This window comes from Budorcas taxicolor, chromosome 23 (assembly GCF_023091745.1).
Source record: "Budorcas taxicolor isolate Tak-1 chromosome 23, Takin1.1, whole genome shotgun sequence".
NCBI classification, from domain to species: domain Eukaryota; kingdom Metazoa; phylum Chordata; class Mammalia; order Artiodactyla; family Bovidae; genus Budorcas; species Budorcas taxicolor.
The window spans coordinates 17,570,001-17,590,459 of record NC_068932.1 but is presented as its reverse complement, the minus strand read 5'-3'; the positions used below and the strand labels follow the sequence as shown (position 1 = coordinate 17,590,459).

At 37.5% G+C, this 20,459-nt stretch overlaps 1 protein-coding gene across 1 annotated transcript in view; it reads left to right on the top strand.

Annotated features, from left to right (window-relative positions):
• Window positions 1-20,459, top strand: part of TM9SF3 (transmembrane 9 superfamily member 3) — a 59,107-nt gene that overhangs the window by 18,812 nt on the left and 19,836 nt on the right. The window contains exons 3-9 of the mRNA XM_052660859.1: window positions 2,740-2,862; window positions 5,662-5,822; window positions 6,813-6,890; window positions 9,955-10,086; window positions 12,272-12,438; window positions 16,861-16,955; window positions 18,470-18,600. Coding sequence (XP_052516819.1) covers window positions 2,740-2,862; window positions 5,662-5,822; window positions 6,813-6,890; window positions 9,955-10,086; window positions 12,272-12,438; window positions 16,861-16,955; window positions 18,470-18,600 — 887 coding nt within the window. The remainder of the gene's footprint in view (window positions 1-2,739; window positions 2,863-5,661; window positions 5,823-6,812; window positions 6,891-9,954; window positions 10,087-12,271; window positions 12,439-16,860; window positions 16,956-18,469; window positions 18,601-20,459) is intronic.

Genomic DNA, 20,459 nt, shown 5'->3' with positions numbered 1-20,459 from the left:
ATAAAACAGAGGTAGATGCTTTTCTGGAATTACCCAGCTTTCTCTATAATCCAGCAAATGTTGGCAGTTTGATCTCTGGTTCTTCTTCCTTTTCTAAACCCAGCTTGGACATCTGGAAGTTCTTGGTTTGCATAATGCTTTAGCGTAGCATGCAAGATTTTAAGCATGACCTTACTAGCATGAGGGGCTTCCCTGGTGGCTCAGACAGTAAAGAATCTGCCTCTGATGTGGAAGACCCAGGTTCAGTCTCTGGGTTGGGAAGATCCCCTGGAGAAGGGAATGGCAACCCACTCCGGTGTTCTTACCTGGAGAATTCCATTGACAGAGGAGCCTGGTGGGCCAGAGTCCATGGGGTCCCAAAGACTTGGACACGACTGAGCAACTCCCTTTCCTGGCGTGGGAGATAAGTGCAACTGTCTGATGGTTAGCACATTCTTTAGTACTACTCTTCTTGGGAATTGGGATGAGGAATGACCCTTTCCAGTCCCATGGCCACTGCTGGGTCTTCCAGATTTGCTGACATATTGAATGCAACACCTTGATGGCATCATCCTTTAGGGTTTTGAATAGTTCTACTGAAATTTGTCACGTCCACTAGCTTTATTACCTAATTATTATTAATATTTATTATTCTTACCCAAGGTTTATTCCTAAGGCCCACTTGACTTTGCTCTCCAGGATTTCTGGCTCTGGATGGCTGACCACACAACTGTAGTAATCCAGTTCATTTGGATCCTTCTTGCACAGTTCTGTGCGTTATTTCCATCTTTCTTATTCTCTTCAGCGTCTACTAGGTCTCTACCGTTCCTGCCGTTTATTGTGCCCTTCTTCGGACAAAATGTTTCCTTGATCGCTCCAGTTTTCTGAAGAGATCTCTAGTCTTTCCCCTTCTGTTGTTTTCTTCTAGTTTGATACACTGTTCATTGAAGAAGGCCTTTTTGTGCTCCGTGCAGTTCTTTGGAAATCTGCGTTTAGTTCTTTATACTTTGCTCTTTCTTCTTGCTTTTCATTTCTCTTCTGTTTTTTAGCTGTTTGTAAGGCCTCCTCAGATAACCACTTTGCCTTCTTGCTTTCTTTATCTTTGGGATGGTTTTGTTCATTGCTTCCTGTACAATATTATGGACCTTCTTCCATAGTTCTTCAGGCACACTATTTACAAGTTCTAATCCCTTAAATCTATTTGTTACCTTTATTTGTTACCTTTAAACATTTAATTAAAGTCGTACCTGGCTGGCCTGGTGATTTTCCCTGCTTTCTTTAGTTTAAGCTTGAATTTTGCTATGAGAAGCTGATGATCTGAGCCACAGTCAGCTCCAGGTCTTGTTTTTGCTGTCTGTATACAGCTTCTTTATCTTTGGCTACAAAGAATGTAATCAGTTTGATTTTGGCATTAACATGTGTTGATGTCCATATGTAAAGTTGTCTCTTGTGTTGTTGAAAAAGGGTATTTGCTATGACCAGTGCATTCTCTTAGCAGAATTGAGTTAGCCTTTGCACTGCTTGATTTTGTTCTCCAAGCCAAACTTGCCTGTTTTTGGATACAAAGCAGTTTTCTTCTCCCACTTTGAGAGTGAGAGTATTACCCTGTCCTTGTTTCATGGGACTTCAGTGTTTCTTGCTCTCCTTGGTTTTATAGTTTTGGGGGATCCACTCTGGGCTGAGCAGTAATGAGGGGAAGCTGTTCTCTCTGTTGAGGACTGGGGAGACACAGTGGTGATATCTGGAGTTACACCTCAGATTGTTACTTCTGGTCTAAATAACATTATGGATGGCTGTTAATTATGGTTTGGCTGCATTTTATGTTTAAGTTGTTTTAATCAGCATTGAAAATTTTGAGAAATTTAACATTGTTTCTTGGAGGAAGTTGTTTTTCATGTTCTAAATAACCAGTATTATAGTACAGGAGAACTTAAAAGCAAACATCTGTGCTTTCTTTTTTGTTGTTGTTAAGGTTGATTTCTCTTTTTTTCCCCCTCATTGTTTAAGTAACATAAAAAAAACAGTTCAGTCCTTTGGTTGGTCATATAGAGTGTTTTTCAGATTTTGTTTTGCTTTGTGTAGAAACTAATGATCCTAAGCACATTTTTGAAAGGTTTATAAGTTAGAGAGCATCTGAACAGTATTTTCAGATAGGAGTATTTTTAAAAGCAGTCAAGAATGGAGATGACTCATCTCGAGGGAACTTTCCAGTAATTTATATACAGTGACACCTGCTGGATAGAGGTTTGCCTTTTAATCTTCCGAATTATGAAAAGTCACTGGCATTTCTCATAGAATCTGTGGCCTCCAGTGACTTGCACTTCCAAGAATGTTCAGATGAATACTAATCTCAGAGATTGTGTAGGGAGAAATTGTTGGCTTTACTTAGGATTATATTCTTGAGTTTTTTTTTAATAAAATGAAGCTTTCCTATGTGTTTTAAGCTTTTCATTTCTGTTTTAAATCAGTTTATTCATTTGAAAGTTTTTCTGTAGATGTTCTATATAATTTTCTTTCCATAAGAGACGCATTCTTCACTAATAAGATATCTTTGAAAATAAAGGTGATTAAAATTCTTTTGTGAAAATCTTACACAGAAGAGGAAAGAATTGTATATTGAATTCCTATATATATATCACCCAGGTTCAACTGTTACGAGTAGAAATTTCAACTTCTATACATGTTGTTTTTGCGTGTGCTAATTTTCCTGTAACTCTTCTGCAAGCGAGAGTGCTGATTTGCAGTTTTTATTTTATGTAGATGATGTGATGCCAGGCACTTACTGTGAAATTGACTTAGATAAAGAAAAGAGAGATGCATTTGTGTATGCTATCAAAAACCACTACTGGTACCAGATGTACATAGACGACTTACCAATATGGGGTAAGTACTGTGTGTCACATTCAAAGTTTGGGGGATACTTGTGTAATAAGCAAGATTTCTGTAATTCAGGCGATTGTACACTGAATCAATAAATGTGTTTTCACTCTTTTCCACAGAATTATTTTAATACAAATTTTATATGGTCTCCTGTTACTTGAAAGATTTTTGACATTGTGTCAAACTTTACATGAAAATTCCTGAAAATATAACTTTTATACAGTATAATTTTTCAGATTCAAGAAATTAAAAGGTGCTTTGAACAGTCTGAAATATTCCTCTTGCCCCCATTTTTCTCATATCTTACTTTGATTTATCAAATACAATCAAGGGGACTGAATAGGATTTTAAAATTATATTCTGGTTTTATCTTATGCAGAACTGTGGTAGTCTGATTTTTAGATACGAGAGTCTCCTGAATGACTTGTTTTGCTAGTTTTATGTTATTTTCCAGAAGTCTATTATGTTTAAAAAATTTTAAAACTTTTTTATGTTTTATTTTTTTATATTGTATGTCCTGGTTCATCTCTGTTGATAGAGAGGAGCAATGGAATAGTAATACCAGTTTGTGCATAATCCGAACATTGTTTGTGCTGGACTTGAGTAAATTACTTAATATGCAAAAGTACAGCCATCTATCATAGCCAGCATGTTTGATCACATTTTTCTCTTAGTGGCGTTTGTTGTTGTTTGTTTTTTGATCTTTGGACATTTGTTCTTATATATAATTAGTACATATAGTTAATATTCTAATTCTTAAAATTATTAGCAGCCTGCTGTATTCATGAGAAGCAGATTGCAAGACTGAACTATCAACTCAGAGTTTAATGTGGTACTAAGATGGAATTAAGGATCTTCCTTGTAGCTCAGATGGTAAAGAATCTGCCTGCAATGCAGGAGACCCGGGTCCTGTCCTTGGGTTGGGAAGATTCTCTAGAGAAGGGAATGGCAATCCACTCCAGTATTCTTGCCTGGAGAATCCCATGGAGAGAGGAGCCTGGCGGGCCACAGTCCATGGGGTCGCAAAGAGTTGGACATGACTGAGTGACTAACACTATGACTAAGATGGAATTTATAAGAAAGTTACTGTCAAGATATAATTGCATGCAGCATCATTGCTGTGTTGCATGTTAATTAGGTATAAATAGGAAGCATTCCATGTAAATGTCTATAATTAGTATAACAGACATTTCTCTGATCAGCTCTGAGGGTAGCAGGAAGATCTGCTGAATACTTGCTGAAGATTTCTGAGCCTGTAGTTTAGGAGAATCCTTTAATCTGGGTTTCCTCTTTTTGGTGAGAGAGCAAGTCCCTCTTCTGCTCTTTCATTGCTTATGGGTTTCCTGCCTGGAACCTTAAGCTTTTCCAGTCACTTCTTGGGCCTCCATAGCAACATGGCAGCTCTGTTTTCCTGTCTTAACATAAATCTTTTTTAGCTCTGGGTTTCTGCCATTTTTAGGGCAGATACTTTTGAATGTCCTAGAATGTCTGAACCGTGGAAAACCTTGTCAGAAACAAATCTTTACCTGACTTTTCTTGGGATAAAGGTTTTAGATCTTTTAAAAGTCCCTCAGAGAATGCTTTCCTATTTAGTGTAATTATGTCTCCACCCTCAGAGTTTTCAGAGTAGATGGGTAAATAAACTTCCATGAAATTAATTATTAGGAGGATTTTATTATCCCTCTACAACCTGAAACAAAATGCATCTGTATTCCTGGAACTTGTACCAATTAGAACAGCTTTGGTTAAGAAGCAAATGATTCTTAATAAAAAAATGATCCCCCCCCCGCAAAGCTTTCATGAGTTGCATTGACCATAGAGGGAAGACCCAAGGAGTAACTTCTAGGACCTAAGATTCTCTAATGAATTTATAGGCTTGGGTGTAGGGAACATTGGATAACTAACTGACAGTATGAGGGTGCAGGAGATGGTCCTCAGCTACTACCTGCTTCCTTGTTTGGGTCTTCTCCTTCAGTATCCCAAATTGTGATCAAAATGGTCATTTTAACTATTGCCTCATTATCATTTATCTTCAACACTTCTGTCATTTTGTTGACAAAATCCTAAGGATAATTCTAAGACTTGAGGTGTAAAGAGGAGGCATTTTAAGTTAGACTTCACTGGTGGTTCAGATGGTAAAGAATCAGCCTGCAGTGCAGGAGACCTGGGTTTGATCTTTGGATTGGGAAGATCCCCTGGAAAGAAAATGACAGCCTACTGCAGTGTTCTTGCGTGGAGAATTCCATGCACAGAGGAGCCTCATGGGCTCTAGCCCATGGAGTCACAAAGAGCTGGACATGACTGAGCAACTAATACTTATATACGGATGTACAACTATCAGGAATGGATTGATCATAGGTTATTAGAGAAAATACGAGACTGGAACTCTGGAAACCTTGGTTTTAATTTTAGTTTGGCCACTAAACTGAGAACCTTGCCAAGTGGTAATATAGTGCTTCCTTGAAATTTTGAGGTATCAGGGAATATAAAGTATATGGTCATAATTATTACAGTGAAGGTGTACTTTGAGGATCAAAGTATGAACTTTGAAGATCAAATTAATGATAGACTATGCTGAGCTGTTCATCACTTTTTTACCATGAAGTGAAAATGGTTTGGGTTTGCCAAGTAGTTAACAAAGAGAAGTCCAGCCTGCAGCTCTTCCTTGTTCTAACCGTAAGGAATAATGGTAATGTTGTTGTTTTTTATAAAAATGCCTTTTACTGAGCTTTAGTTTCTAATGTGTTTTAAATATTATAAGTGATGTTACATACCTTGTATGAAGTGTTATTTCTTTTGTAGGTATAGTTGGTGAAGCAGATGAAAATGGAGAAGATTATTATCTTTGGACCTATAAGAAACTTGAAATAGGTTTTAATGGAAATCGAATTGTTGATGTTAATCTTACTAGTGAAGGAAAGGTGAAACTGGTTCCCAATACTAAAATCCAGATGTCATATTCAGTAAGTATGAAAATAATTGTATACAGGAAGAAGTGTTCGTGACTTAACATCAAAAATTAAGTTTTACAACTTCATGTAGCTTGAAATGGGATGCAACAGAAATACTGCTCAGTATTTAATTTATATAGTAAAAATCTTATTAGACTGTATTTCCCCAGTGTCTGTAAGTAAGCCTGGAAACAAGGAGATTTACTTTAAGTCTGTAGTAATAGATACCTGTTATCCAATGGCAGGACCTACCAGTTGCTTCAGCAAAGTTTACCATTATAACTGAGCAGTTAGCTAACCCAGCCATGTATTCTCAAGGTTACTTTTTAGCAGTACTCTTTATCTTTCCTTTTTACTGTTGCAGATTAAGAGATGATGCTATGTTGAAAATTTCTGGATGAGTAGTTTACCATATTTTGCTTTATCAGATGGAATAAGATGCTCTTGCAGAGTAATAGCCCTTTGTAGCTGTCAAGTTAATTCTGTTCTATTAGGATTAAAAGTAATGGAAAGAAGAGAAATCTGATGTAGGTAGCCTCTCTCTTTGTGAGTTTCTTTTCCTGGTAACTAGAATGAGTCCATTGCTATTAGATAGTTTTGAAAGTTTTTCAACCTTTGTGCATATGTACCTAGTACAAATAATGTTTACATAGCTGTATTTATGAAGAAACAGAATCTTTGTAATAAAACTAATGCAATCTAAAGACAAAGATGTTCAGATTCTTAATTTATTTTGTCTATTTAGTTATCACAGTTATGAGGTCAGAGAATTTAACAGTTAATAATCCTTGAAAACTGAAATGATCACTCTAAGTAAAGTCATAAGTTTTGTTAATACACAGAAAGGGGAGTTAGGTAGTTTTTTAAATCATATATTTCAACTTCTCAGATTGGTAGTAACTTTCTACCATTTCTTAAATTTCTTATTCTTAGAGTGTAAATCTTCAAATTTTGCTCAGAGTATTGTTTACTGTCCTTGATATTCAAATTTTTTTTTTTCAGGTAAAATGGAAAAAATCAGATGTAAAATTTGAAGATCGATTTGACAAATATCTTGATCCATCCTTTTTTCAACACAGGGTGGGTAAATTGTGTACTTGAGGACATTCAGTATGTGCTTCAGTCAGTCACACAGTAAGCAATTGCCATCTATAGGGCACAGTGTGAGGGGTGTGAGTCTCAAAGGTTTAACTATAGTGCTGAGTTCAGATGTGAGCTCAGAGGGGCCTGAGCACCTGTTAAAGTGGAGCTGCTGTCTATGGGGCAAAGAAACTGTGTTTGGAGAGTTGCAGCGGAAGATCAGAGTACAGTTTGGGACATGGTGGTTTTGAAGTGTCTTCAGGACACCCAGATGGAGATAATGAGCAGCTAGTTGGATCTGTCAAATGGAGTTCAGAAGAGAGGCCGGGGCTAGAGATAGAAGTCTTGTGGTTGTTGGCATATAAGTAGTATTTAAAGCTGTGAGACCGAATGCAGTTGCCAAGAAAGAGTGTACAGGAATAGAAGAGCACTAAGGACTGAGCCCTGGGGGCAGTAGTGTAGATTTAGAGAGAAAAGTGGAAAACCAGCTCAGCGCTCTGAAGAGATTCTTATATGGTGTGAAAAAGAATTGTGTGGCATCCTGAAAGCCAGGAGAAGGAAGTCTGTCATTTTCTGATAGAAAGGTTAGTTCTGGATTGTTGCTGGTGGGCCAGTAAGATGAGTACTGACAGTAACTGTGGATTCATCTGGAGTCATCAGTAAACTTGACAAAGAACAAGTTTGGTATAGTAGTGGGGCACAGTCTCAACAGAGCTGGTGTAAGAGAGAATGAGGGGAGAGTAATTGGAGGCAACAAGTCTGGCTATTAATGGGAGTGAAGAAATGGTGCAGTAGTCAGCAGGAAAGATGGGACCAGGAGGGAGTTGGGGTGTTTTTTGTTTTGTTTTTTGAAATGTAAGGAAAACATGTTTGTATGTTGATGGGGTTCCATAAAGAATACAAAACTGACGGTGCAGAAGATGGGGGAGAATTAATGAACCTTTTTCCTTGAGTAGGTAGGAGTGGATGGGATCTACTGGGAAGCATTGGGATTGTTTGTTATACAGTGCCTTACAAGCACAGACTTAGGAGCTCCAACTGCGTGTAAACCCAGTCTCTGTCATTTACTGTAACCTTGGTGAGAGGACTCAGTTCTTTAGCTTTGTTTCAACAGTGAAGCGAGGGTTATACTACCCTGCAGAGTTGTTGTGAAACTCCATTTGACTGTGTTTATAAAACCTCTGGTATAAAACCTTCGATAGCAGGTGCTCAAGAGGAAGCGGCACTGGTGGTTATATTAATCTCCACTGTTCTAATGTTGGTGGTAAACCTGGAGTGCTACTTTTAGGGCTGGCAACACTAGAGGGTGCTGGAGACAGCAGTTCAGAGGGTCAGTCACTGCTGTGTGACATCTCGTTTCTTTATTGTTTTAAAGAATTATTTCCCTTGGTTAATAACTTCAGAATCATACATTTTATAATTTGGGGGATAAAGGAATATTATAAAATGTTAGGTTATTAGTAGTACATTATAATAGGTATTAAAGTTTGCATCTTTGATTAGAAAATAGAGAGCTTTGCTAGAAATTTTAACATTTGGGGGCATATCTTTCTTACTACCAAATAGTAACTATATAAAACTTCTTTTCAAAAATTTGATAAATTGAAAAAAGCTATGAGGGGTGTGTGTGTGGGTGTGTGTGTGTGTGTGTGTGTGTGTGTGTGTATACACACATATATATGTATGCATAATTTTTTTCTCTCTTGTCCTTTCCTGGGTCATTAATTTCCAGAGTAGCAGAAACAAATCTTTGTAAAAACCTATTATTATACAGTGCATTTATAAATCTTAAGAGATACTTTTGTGAGAAACTTTATATGTGAATAGGTTAGGTTTGATATGCAAGCTACCTTGGTGGCTCAGAAGGTAAAGAGTCTGCCTGCAATGCAGGAGACTTGGGTTCGATCCCTGAAGTCAGGAAGATACCCTGGAGAAGGAAATGGTAACCCACTCCAGTATTCTTGGATGGAAAATCCCATGGATGGAGGAGCCTAGTAGGCTGCCATCCATGGAGTTGCAGAGTTGGACACAACTGAGCAACTAACACTTTGTCTTTGATATGTGAAAAAATAGGGAATGTCACTGTAAGTTTTAGAGAAGTGATATATGAACATGATGTTTCAGAAAGATATACTGGATTAGCTGTTACAGGATAGACTGAGAGGAAGGGGAAAGGCCAAACATAAAGGTCATCACCTAGGAGGCCACTAGAGCTGTCAGGTGAGAGGTGGTGGCTTGGGAATGGAGAGGAAGGGGGGGAAAATGAAATGAGAGAGAAGAGAAGTTTTGAAACTATCCATAAGGAAGAATTTTTGGGAATTAAAATGTAGAGAAATTCTTGGACAGTGCCACAGACATAGTTGAAGTCATATGTGCTGCATCTGAACATAATTTTTTTACAAATGTATGGGTGGAATCAAAGTCAAGAGCCTTGGGGACGTTGAGAAACTATGGAATACCTAAGAGTTCTCTGTTCTGTGGATAGGATGGTGGCTTAAGTCCACGGCACCCAACTATGATGGTTTAGTCTTATCATTTTGATAAGGTTTTCAGGTTGTTGCTCAGTTAGAGGGAAGGGAACTAATATTTATTGAGTATTCACTGACCTGTGCCAGACAATGGTGACATGTGGCTTACATATATATTAAAATGTACAAATCACTTATGATATAGTATCATTTCCTTCATTTTTGATGAAGGAAAACTGGGGTCAGGGCCTGTGTTTGAACTGTGTTTTGATTCCAAAACCCATGTTCTTTCTCTGTAATACTGAATAGCATACTCAGTGTGGCCAAATTGTACTTCATTTGTACACTTTGATTGTGATAATCTATATATACAGTATCATACTTTTAATGCATCTGAAGCTTACTGGAAAGAAAGCCAATCTCTTTGATTACTCTTCTCTAGTGTATTTTAATTTTGGATTTTCATGTAAAAGTTTTAGAAGATTTTTCTGTTTTTTTTTTTTTCTTTTGCATAAGCATTCTATTGTCATCATGAAACCTATGAATTTTGTAACTGGTATTTCATGTAAGTAATACTTTATTTTCTGTTATTCTAGATTCACTGGTTTTCAATTTTCAACTCCTTCATGATGGTTATCTTCTTGGTGGGCTTAGTTTCAATGATTTTAATGAGAACTTTAAGAAAAGATTATGCCCGGTATAGTAAAGAAGAAGAAATGGATGACATGGTAAGCAAACATTTTATTAATACATTGTATTTACAAAACAATTTAACTCAAGTGTTTCTGAATGTTGGAACTGGGTTTATAATCCTGAGATCAGCTGATCTTTAGAATTCAGAATTTTCAGGCTTTAGAAAGATATAAACTCCAATCAGATGTTTTAATGTTTTTAAGTGCCCTGATTAAATGTCCTATAATCAAATACATTAATGTGTTTTCAGTAAAACATATGAATGTTCACCCTAAGTGGGATGAATAAAATAAACAGTGTAAGTAATCTCTTGTTAGATCAGTCTTGAGATTTGCCAGCAGAGAAGGATATGTCAAGCTTGTGAAACAGACTCACTTTTCAGAGCTTTTGATTTCAGAATTGCAGCTAGGAGGTTGTCGACTTGTATTGGTATCATTCTAATGCTGCTAAATGTTGCATAAAATTAAGAGTGAGTGGAAAGATTGATTTACATTTAGTTCAGATGGTTCAGAGGTTTGCTTTTGAAATTATTTTTACTAAATTATAGAACAGTGTTGTAAATGAGCAAAAGTATGGTTTTTTTGGTTTGTTTGTTAATTCTTTTGACCACACTGCACAACTTGTGGGATCTTAGTTCCTCGACAAGGGGTTGAACCCATGCCCTTGACAGTGAAAGCACAGAGTCCTGATCATCAGGGAATATTAATGGCTAATCTTTTTTTTTTTTCCCCTTTTTTTAAAACTGAAGTATAGTTAATTTACAGTGTTGTGTTAGTTTCAAAAGTACAGCAGAGTGATTCAGTTGTTAATGAATATTCTGTGTAGATATGCTCCATCATTAAATAAGCTTGGAAAACAGTTAAATAAAAACTTTAATATGCATATGTGTCTTGTGAAATATCAGAGAATAGATGAACTATTTCAGTTCAGTTCAGTTGTTGACAAAACACGGTCCACTGAAGAAGGGAATGGCAAACCACTGCAGTATTCTTGCCTGAGAACCCCATGAACAGTATGAAAACGTGAAATATTTGCTGCCTCTCAAATATAGCTGACCCAGACCACTCCCCCTCCCCTGCTGCCACCGAAAGAAACCCAGAGATTATCTTGAGGGTCTGATTGATATTTCTTAAGAAACTCTGTTTTAGATATTTGCTTACTCAGGTTGAAAAGGCATAATTGAATGTTTTGTTTAAAAAAGCACTATAGACAGCATATTGAAAAGCAGAGACATTACTCTGCCAACAAAAGTCCGTCTAGTCAAAGCCCTGGTTTTTCCAGTAGTCATGTATGGATGTGAGAGTTGGCCCATAAAGAGAGCTGAATGCCAAAGAATTGATGCTTTTAACTGTGGTATTGGAGAAGACTCTTGAGAGTCCCTTGGACTGCAAGGAAATCCAACCAGTCCATCCTAGAGGAAATCAGTCCTGAATATTCACTGGAAGGACTGATGCTGAAGCTGAAACTTCAGTAATTTGGCCACCTGATGTGAAAAACTGACTCATTGGAAAAGACCCTGATGCTGGGAAAGATTGAAGGCAGAAGGAGAAGGGGACGACAGGATGAGATGGTTGAATGGCATCACTGACTCAATGGAGATGAGTTTGAGCAAACTCTGGGAGTTGGTGATGGACAGGGAAGCCTGGCATGCTGCCATCCATGGGGTCGCAAGGAGTAGGACATGACTGAGCGACTGAACTGACTGATAGTTATTTAACTATTCGATATATTCCCCGTGTATTTTCTTAGGCTCCAGGCTATAAGGGGCATTTCTGCATTGCTAGGGCATCTAGTACTGGTTTTAATCTTCTCTTTTGCGCTCCACCTGGGCCCTGGTCATACATGAGCCATAGTCATGATGTAATGTCAAGAATAGCATCTGAAGGTAATGTTCAGAGAGCCGCTGGGCTTTTCTCCCTGTGTTACCATTTCTTTTTGTTCCTAGACCTTTTCTTTTCCCATTCTTTGAGATTTTCTGAGTACAGCCAGGAGCCACCTTTCTGAGTTTCAGTAATATCACACTTTATAACATAATAAGTTATTAAGGCAGAAATTATTTTAAATTTGAAATGTCTTTTTTGATATTTTGAAATTTTTAATAGCTCTAAATTTGTAGGGAGGGAACTTACAACTGTAGTTGTAGTTTTCTAAGCTATTCTATGTATTTTAGTTTCATTCTGGATTATTTTCGTTTCTCTCAACACTTATATATGTATATAGGATAGAGACCTTGGAGATGAATATGGATGGAAGCAGGTGCACGGAGATGTGTTTAGACCATCAAGTCACCCACTGATATTTTCCTCTCTCATTGGCTCTGGATGTCAGATATTTGCTGTATCCCTCATTGTTATTATTGTTGCAATGATAGAAGATTTGTATACAGAGTAAGTTCATATGTTTATAACTTTATTACTTTTTCATTGTTCTTGAATAGTTTTAATAATTGAACCTTTAAGTCAATCATATTAAATATCTGCTGATTCTAATTATCTTAGAATTTTAAAAGCATAAGTGCCATTATTACAAACAAATAATGAACAGTATTCTGCAGCTATAATAAGTATACTTTCCTGTTATCTTCTAAAATTACTAACCTTACTGAACACTTTGTTTGGTTATAAAGATTATTTTTCATTAGAGGTATGAGCAGAATTACAAATCAAGAGTTCTGTGAAAGCTGAAGGTCCAGTTAGGTCTTCCTAAGAAGCACACAAGGATTACCCATTTACTGAGTTAGTACTTCATATTTGCCTCCGAAACTTGGAGCTCTACAGAATAGAAGAAAGCATTATAAGTAACACTAACACTAAAAAGAGTGGTGGAAAGGCACATGAGGTTAGAAAAATAATTGCATGGTTTTTCCTTTATTCTGTCTTTACATGGTTTCTGGTACACTGTTGCTTTGAAGACAAAACCAGTTGGAAGATATTTTTAATGTGAGGCCTTTGGATCCTAAGAAAAAGTTGTACATTCATGGAGATCTTAAGTCTTTATTGAGTAGTCCTATAACCTTGTGCTCAGAGAGCCATGACCTCAACAAAGCAAAAACACTCTGAGCCTGGGGTGTAGATGCCGCCCTATGAAGTCCTCAGTCAGAATGACACTTGTCTCCTGTTACATTTCATACCTCTATTTCAGTTCCTGATGGTGCTTGCTTATATATGCCTGGCATTTGGTGGACAAGTGACAAATTGTTGCTGAAAGCATGGCTCGTTAGTTACATATTAAATGTTTAACTATAAATTATTGTTCCTTGCACTGGTCAGTAAGTTCTTTGAGAGTAGAGACTGGGTCTTATCTTTGCATTCTTTGAGTACCTAAAGAACTTTGTGTATTCAAGTTTCTCAGTCAGTGCTTATTGAACTGAAATGAATGATGTATTAATTGACAAAGGTATTTCTCTGTAGTTTGTTATATTTCTTTAATGTAACCTTTGTACTTTAGTTACCACATAAACCTTAAAATAACTGGCCAAAACCTAAACTTCAGTGTTTTGTAGGTAGTTCTAATTTTAAGATATAATATATTTCAAGTAAACTAAATCTCAAATTCAAGAAAAGCTGCACTGGTAGGCAGATTCTTTATCACCAGTGCCATCTGTGAAGCCCCTTCCTACATGAGACTATATCATCCTTCACATTAAATACTGGATTAAATTCATCACTATGGAATTGACGCTGACTATATAGTCACAGTGTTAGAATTTAGTAGCGGGTAACCTCTGCTAGGGGTTTCCCAGATGGTGCTAGTGGTAAAGAACCTGCCTGCCAGTGTAGGTAGACGTAGAGACACAGGTTTGATCCCTGGGTTGGGAAGATCTCCTGGAGGAGGAAGTGACAACCCACTCCAGTACCCTTGCCTAGAGAATTCCGTGGACAGAGGAGCCTGCAGGCTGCAGTCCATAGGGTCGCGCAGAGTCAGACATGACTGAAGCGACTTAGCACACACACATGCAACCTGTTCTAGAATCAAAATTTTTGCTTTGTTCTTTCTCAAATGTTAATATTTCAATGTTGGCAGTTCATTTTTTAATGCTGAAGCTGTTCTGCTTATGGACCTTCAGCTTATAGGAATAAGAAACCACACCTAATAGATGCTTATTAGCAGGCAAGTAGGCTGCAGTCCATGAGGTTACTAAGAATCGGACACGACTGAGCAACTTCATTTTCACTTTTCACTTTCATGCATTGGAGAAAGAAATGGCAACCCACTCCAGTGTTCTTGCCTGGAGAATCCCAGGGATGGGGGAGCCTGATGGGCTGCTGTCTGTGGGGTTGCACAGAGTCAGACACGACTGAAGTGACTTAGCGGCAGCAACATGCATTGTTCTTTAAGCCTGTCATTGTTATCAGTGGTTTTTCTACCATTTGAAGTGAACATACTTAATCACTTACATGATAAGTACTATACCTATGAATATTATTATGAGATCAAAGTGACTAACCTTACTGAGGTTCCATGTTAGTAGCTTTATGCTCATTAGCTCATTTAATCCTCACATCAGCCCTGTGAAGGGACTAGTATTACCTTCAGCCCGCAGATGAGAAAGGTGAAGCTCAGGGAGGTTGAGTAATTTGAGTAAGATAACACAACTATTAGTAAGATGTGTTGGTAAGATGAGATTTGAACCTCGACACTCTTCCCTGATAGCTTAGATGGTAAAAAGTCTGCCTGCAATGTGGGAGACCCAGGTTCAATCCTTGGTCAGGAAGATCCCCTGAAGAAGGAAATGGCAACCCACTCCAGTATTACTGTCTGGAAAATCCTATGGACAGAGGAGCCTGGCGGACTACAGTCCATGAGGTTGCTAACAGTCAGACACGACTGAGCAACTGACACTCACCGCTTTCACTCTGACTCCAGAACTTGTCTCTTAACTTTCGGTGCCCTAGATATGAAGATAGAGGTAATTAAAATGCATAGTGACGAGAAAATGAAAAAAACTTGCATGTAAAATTTGTAAGACTCACTCCAGGAGTAGATATCTCAAGGATTCTAGAGGATAAAAAGCAGATAAATGTATAACCTGTGAAAATTACTTTGTTCAGTGATGATTGTGGCAATCAGGGAAGAAGACAATACTTAGATAGATAGAAGATCAGCATCAAGGTGGATGTGCCAATTAGTGTGATATTGACCCTGGAGAAAGCATGGTGTTTGAGAAGGTATGAGTAAGTCTGGTAAAATGCTCTGCAGTGGTGGGATGGCAGGTTAGGTAAAGCAGCTACTTAGATATCACCCTCTCTCCCCCCACCCCCAGTTTTAGAGAGATGAGCAAGGATGGTTCTCTACTTCAGCAGATTTCTTCATTGTAGATGAAAGTGGTCTATTTTGGGTGAAAAATGCCCATAAGATATTTACGAACAAATGGTGCAAGGGTATATCTGATTTTTAAAACTGTAGCTTATTCTCACACTTCCGCTTAGTGGAAATCTCTCTGGGGATTTCAAATTTAACTCTCTAGTCATTTTGGACTCTTAGTCACATGACAGCAGCCTGAGCTCTGTCAGTGTCTGTGTCAGAATCCACACACCTGGGAATAAGCAAAATGATCAGTTTTTTAATGATAGTCTGGAAAAAAAAGTTAGTACTTGCAGTGTTTAATTGTATTCTTGAAAAAACAAATTTGGCTTTTCAAACTGATTAACTCTGAGAGACCCACAATCTTTTAAACATGAGAAACAAACATATTGCTGCCACGTTTACTTTTTAGCTATATATTTATGTCATTGAGTGTTATAAGTGTTCTAACATACACATTACTTTAAGAAATTGAGCTTACCTGTTTGAGCAAAAAAGTGGTACATGTTTCAAGACTGTATGATGCCTTTGTAAGTCTACGTAGACAGACAATGGAATGTAATAATTATTATCCAGAAGATGGTTAATTTTTGAAAGTTGTATATCCTTCCAGAGCACACATTAGTGTGATATTCTTGTAAGCTGTGTTTAAAAGAGTATTCTTTAACTCAAATTAACAAGGCTATATGTTCTGTCTACAGATTTTTACCTTCCTAGTTGTGGTGAGTTTCAGAAATGGTCTTTATATTTAGTTAAGTACATTTCTATATTATGGCAGATGATGCTGTCTTTTTATCATTTTAATATTTCTCTTTGCAGTTAGGCATTTAACATATTTTTGTCCAGTTTTGTTCAGTAGGAGAGTTGATCTGAATTGCCTAGATAGCATTACTGGAAGAAGAGGTTAGAAATTATTGATCTGAGTTAATGTTGATTTGTAGACCTATGGATTTTTAAAAACAATTTTAACAGTATAAGGGAAACTAAATAGAAGTCTCAGTACTATACCATTTAAAGTAATAGTAGTAATATAGGTTACAGTACTTCCATTTTATTTCTGTCAGCAGGCAAGACTCTTAAGCAGTTAATCTATAAAGAGAAATATTCTAATTAATTTTCTTGACAGATGAATATTCTTTGCCATGTGATGTGATTGGTTCACAAGGTTGTGAAACAGTTTTAGTGCCAGCTTCTAGTATGTTTGCCAAAGAAATGTGAAATGTTTGTTAGGAATATTATGAAATTTAACTTCAAATTTTAAAAAAGTAGGATCAGTCTGTTACCGTTTATATGCAATTTTAACTAGAAATTCATTCACTGGGCAACCTTTTGAGGTCCGCTGCAGTCCAGGAATACATTTTTTCTGTTACTGCTAAATTTGATATTAGCGTAATATCAGTGATATTAGTCTTTGATATTAAACTGATGTTAATGTGATAGACTGTATGATAGTGTCTTTAAATCATTGGTCTTAGTTTATCGTATATGCTGTTTTGCCTTTTTAGGAGGGGGTCGATGCTCAGTACAGCCATATTTGTCTACGCTGCTACATCTCCAGTGAATGGTTATTTTGGAGGAAGTCTCTATGCTAGACAAGGAGGTAATTTCTGAGTTACTGTTTGTGTTTTTAATTACAGATGCTAATATTTCACTGTGAGGTATATGGAGTTTAAAATGCACAGTATAGCCGTTACAAAGTCGTTTGTTATCCAGCTTCACATAATCTCCACTAAACCTGTTACATGTTCTCATCTGCTTTTTATGGAATCCTTACATTTTATTTCCTAAAATTATGAATAATTAGTAGGTTATCTCCATTGTCCACTGTGAAGTTAGGCCTAAGGAAGCTGTGGGAGAGAGTGTACTTAAGTGATTATTTCGCTTTGAGGTGTCTGGTTCCCTAGCAGTGCTCCACAGGAGGCTTCCTCATAGACTCTGCAGCTTTACAGCTGAGCATAAAGGCATGTGTCATGGTTTATGGATATATGTCTGGGCAGTGGGAAGATAATAGGAAGGAAAGCTGTTTATTTCTGTTAACCCTTAAATACTTATCAAAGGATCCTGTGGAGAGATTTTCTGTCACAATCTTTTGCTAAAGGAGCTTCATCTGAAATACCCGCTTGCTTCTTTACTGTTGTGACCTGAAAAGGATGGGTGTTCATGTATGATGTGAGGTTTCTGCCTTGAGGTGTTTCTTTCTGTGATGGCATTTAAGGTCTTCAAGGTCCTTGGTTTTCCCTGTAATTGGCTGGGGTCAGAAAAGTGATAGAAGTAGCAGACTTGCATGTTTCAGTTTGTGAAGGAAAGGTTGTTGAAAGATGTTAGAATTATATTCCTCAGGATGGAGACTTCCTACTGTGATTTTCCCAGCCCTTCCTAAGCAGTGTCAGCATTAGAGGATCCTGCCCTTCTTTTAGTAGGCTAGAGGAGCTCAGAGCACAGGATTATTTAAAATTCCCCCAGGATATCCTGATTTACTATGACTTTTAAAAAAAATTGGTCCTGTCAGACTTAATGTGGTCTAACTGTAAACAGAGATAATTCTTTGGATTGCCTGGAGTATCATTGCAGATTCCTGACTATTTTTTTTAGCTGTTCAGTTTCTCTGTTCTCCCTCTGGATATGGGAAATGAGTCTTAGCACGCAGGTCTACTATCCTGAGGAAGTAAGGATGCCTGAGGTAATGCCTGCTTTGAATTTGATCTGAAAACTAGTTGGGCTAAGAGCTGTACAGTTTATGGTCTCTAGAAAAGTCTCCACAGCAGGAACAGGTTACTCAAAACAGGAAATTGAACATAAATTCGCTTTTAGTCTGATCGCAAGTGAAGAACACCTAACCAAACTTAACTTTACTACACTTGTTCTTGAAAGTTGGCAGAGTTCAGACTTCAGCCTAGGAGTATCAGATCTTACCGAGAGTAACCTAACGGTTCTTTTCTGATTGACAGTGTCCTGAGGAGATCTGATTATGTCCATTTCCTACATTGAAAGTGTAGGAAAAGAGAATGCTAGAAAAAAGCTGGAACTTCATAAGAGAAATAGCCACCTTTCAAACAATGATGCATGTCTGTCTGCCTAGCTTCTCCAATTGTTACAGTTTCCCTTTTCTTTCAGGAAGGAGATGGATAAAGCAGATGTTCATTGGTGCATTCCTTATCCCCGCTATGGTGTGTGGCACTGCCTTCTTCATCAATTTCATAGCCATTTATTACCATGCTTCAAGAGCCATTCCTTTTGGAACAATGGTGAGTTGCTCGAATCTTACTTTTAAACTGAGAGTATATTGGTGATGGACAGGGAGGCCTGGCGTGCTGCAGTCCATGGGGTCGCAAAGAGTCGGACACGACTGAACTGACTGACTGACTGATAAGCATTGTAATATGAGGTCTACTGTCTCTCCAGGGTACCTCTAAACTAGGAGGTACCTTAAGTATAACAGCTGCCTTTTACTATTTGCAGCCAGTCCCTACTCAGTACTGGAAAGGTAGGTAAAGAAAATTTTTCTTGATTTTGTCAACCAATGAAGTGAAAGGTCAACTTTAAAGTAAGACAAAAGAGAACACTGTTTATTAGAAATGAGGGAAACTGGTGAGTGTATTGCAGAGGAAGGATGATGACACAGAAGAAACATGGGTGTTTTAAGGTGATCGTTGAGAGCAGTGGTGAAGTGAAGACTGTCTGTAACGTTTTTTTTTTTGGTAACTACTAATTTTAGAACCTCATGAAAGCATTTATATTAATATTGATAACTTACATGCTATAAATATTAAAATCCTATTTTATATCTTACATGTTATCACAGAGTTTGAAATGTTGTAAATTTTTAAAATATATTAAAACGAAAGCACAGGAATACTGGTGCTTTATAGAGGTAACTCACAGTCTCTCGATTCTTCCAGTTGTTATCATTTTATTAGAAACAGAATTTTAGGCCTAGAGTAGACTTCAGTCTCAGTGTACACTTGTGCAGACATGCACACACACACACAAGTTGCAAGGTGGTTACTGTTTTTCAGAGAGGTAAGATAACGTTTAATGTCATATAGATTCAGTGGCAGAACTGCAGCTGGAACCCGTATCTCTTGTCTGAATTTTAACCTTGTTTTGGGTTTCTTTCTATCATGTGGGAATTATTGAATGGTCTCAGAAAAGTCCAGATGATTGGTTGTGTTACAGTCCAAGTTTTTCAGAGATACCTTGCATATATGTTTTTATTAAATCTTTAATAATTTTTATTTAGGAATATTTTGCAGATTGCTTCAAAATTGGAAGCTTTTTTTGGTTTGTATTTTGATTTTGCAAGCCACAGATGCTGATAATGGTTACGAAAGGGTAAAAAAATTAGTAACATTGAGAACTGGAAAATAATTTGCTTTATAGTAGTTCTAGGCCATCAGAAATTATAGAGAGAGTCAAGTTACTTAGAGGTGCTGGGGTCCTGCCCCGGCTTGGATCCAGGGTATCCGAAGTGTGACGGCATCGGCGAAGAGAATGATAAGGAAAGAATGTTGTAGATAAGAAAATAGAGGAGAGAAAGAGGCTGATATTCCTTGTTTTACATAGAAAGCCAATAAAACTCTGAGACAAGGAGTTTGCCCTGTTCACGGAGGCCACAGGTGCCCTCCTGGTCTCCTGAGGGAATGTAGATGCAGAACGTCTTCCTGTTCAGGTCTTAGAAACCCAGGCAGATAAGTGAACTCAGGGAGCCTCCTTGCTCCAAGGGATCAGCCTGAGAAAGAAAGTAAGAGAGAAAAAAAGGAAAACACAGGGTGACCAAGCTTCTTCGAGCGAGGCCCCTTTTTTTAATTTTCAAAAGGGTCTTTTATACCTTTACTTGTACACAGAGGGAAATGAAAGATGCAAAGTCATACAGAGTCACGCCAAACATTACATCTGTTTTGTCTTTATCGAAACCAGGATTTTTTCTGCAAACCTTTCCCATAGACAATGTTGTGTACATTATCTTCTGGCCTTGGAGGCCTGTGGACATTTTATGACCCTCTTTTGATAAAGGCTGCTCAACCAGAAAACTTATTTTCCCTTGAAGTGTTTTTTCTGTATATTTCTAATCTATGTCAGCCTCAGAAAATGCCAAACAGAATTA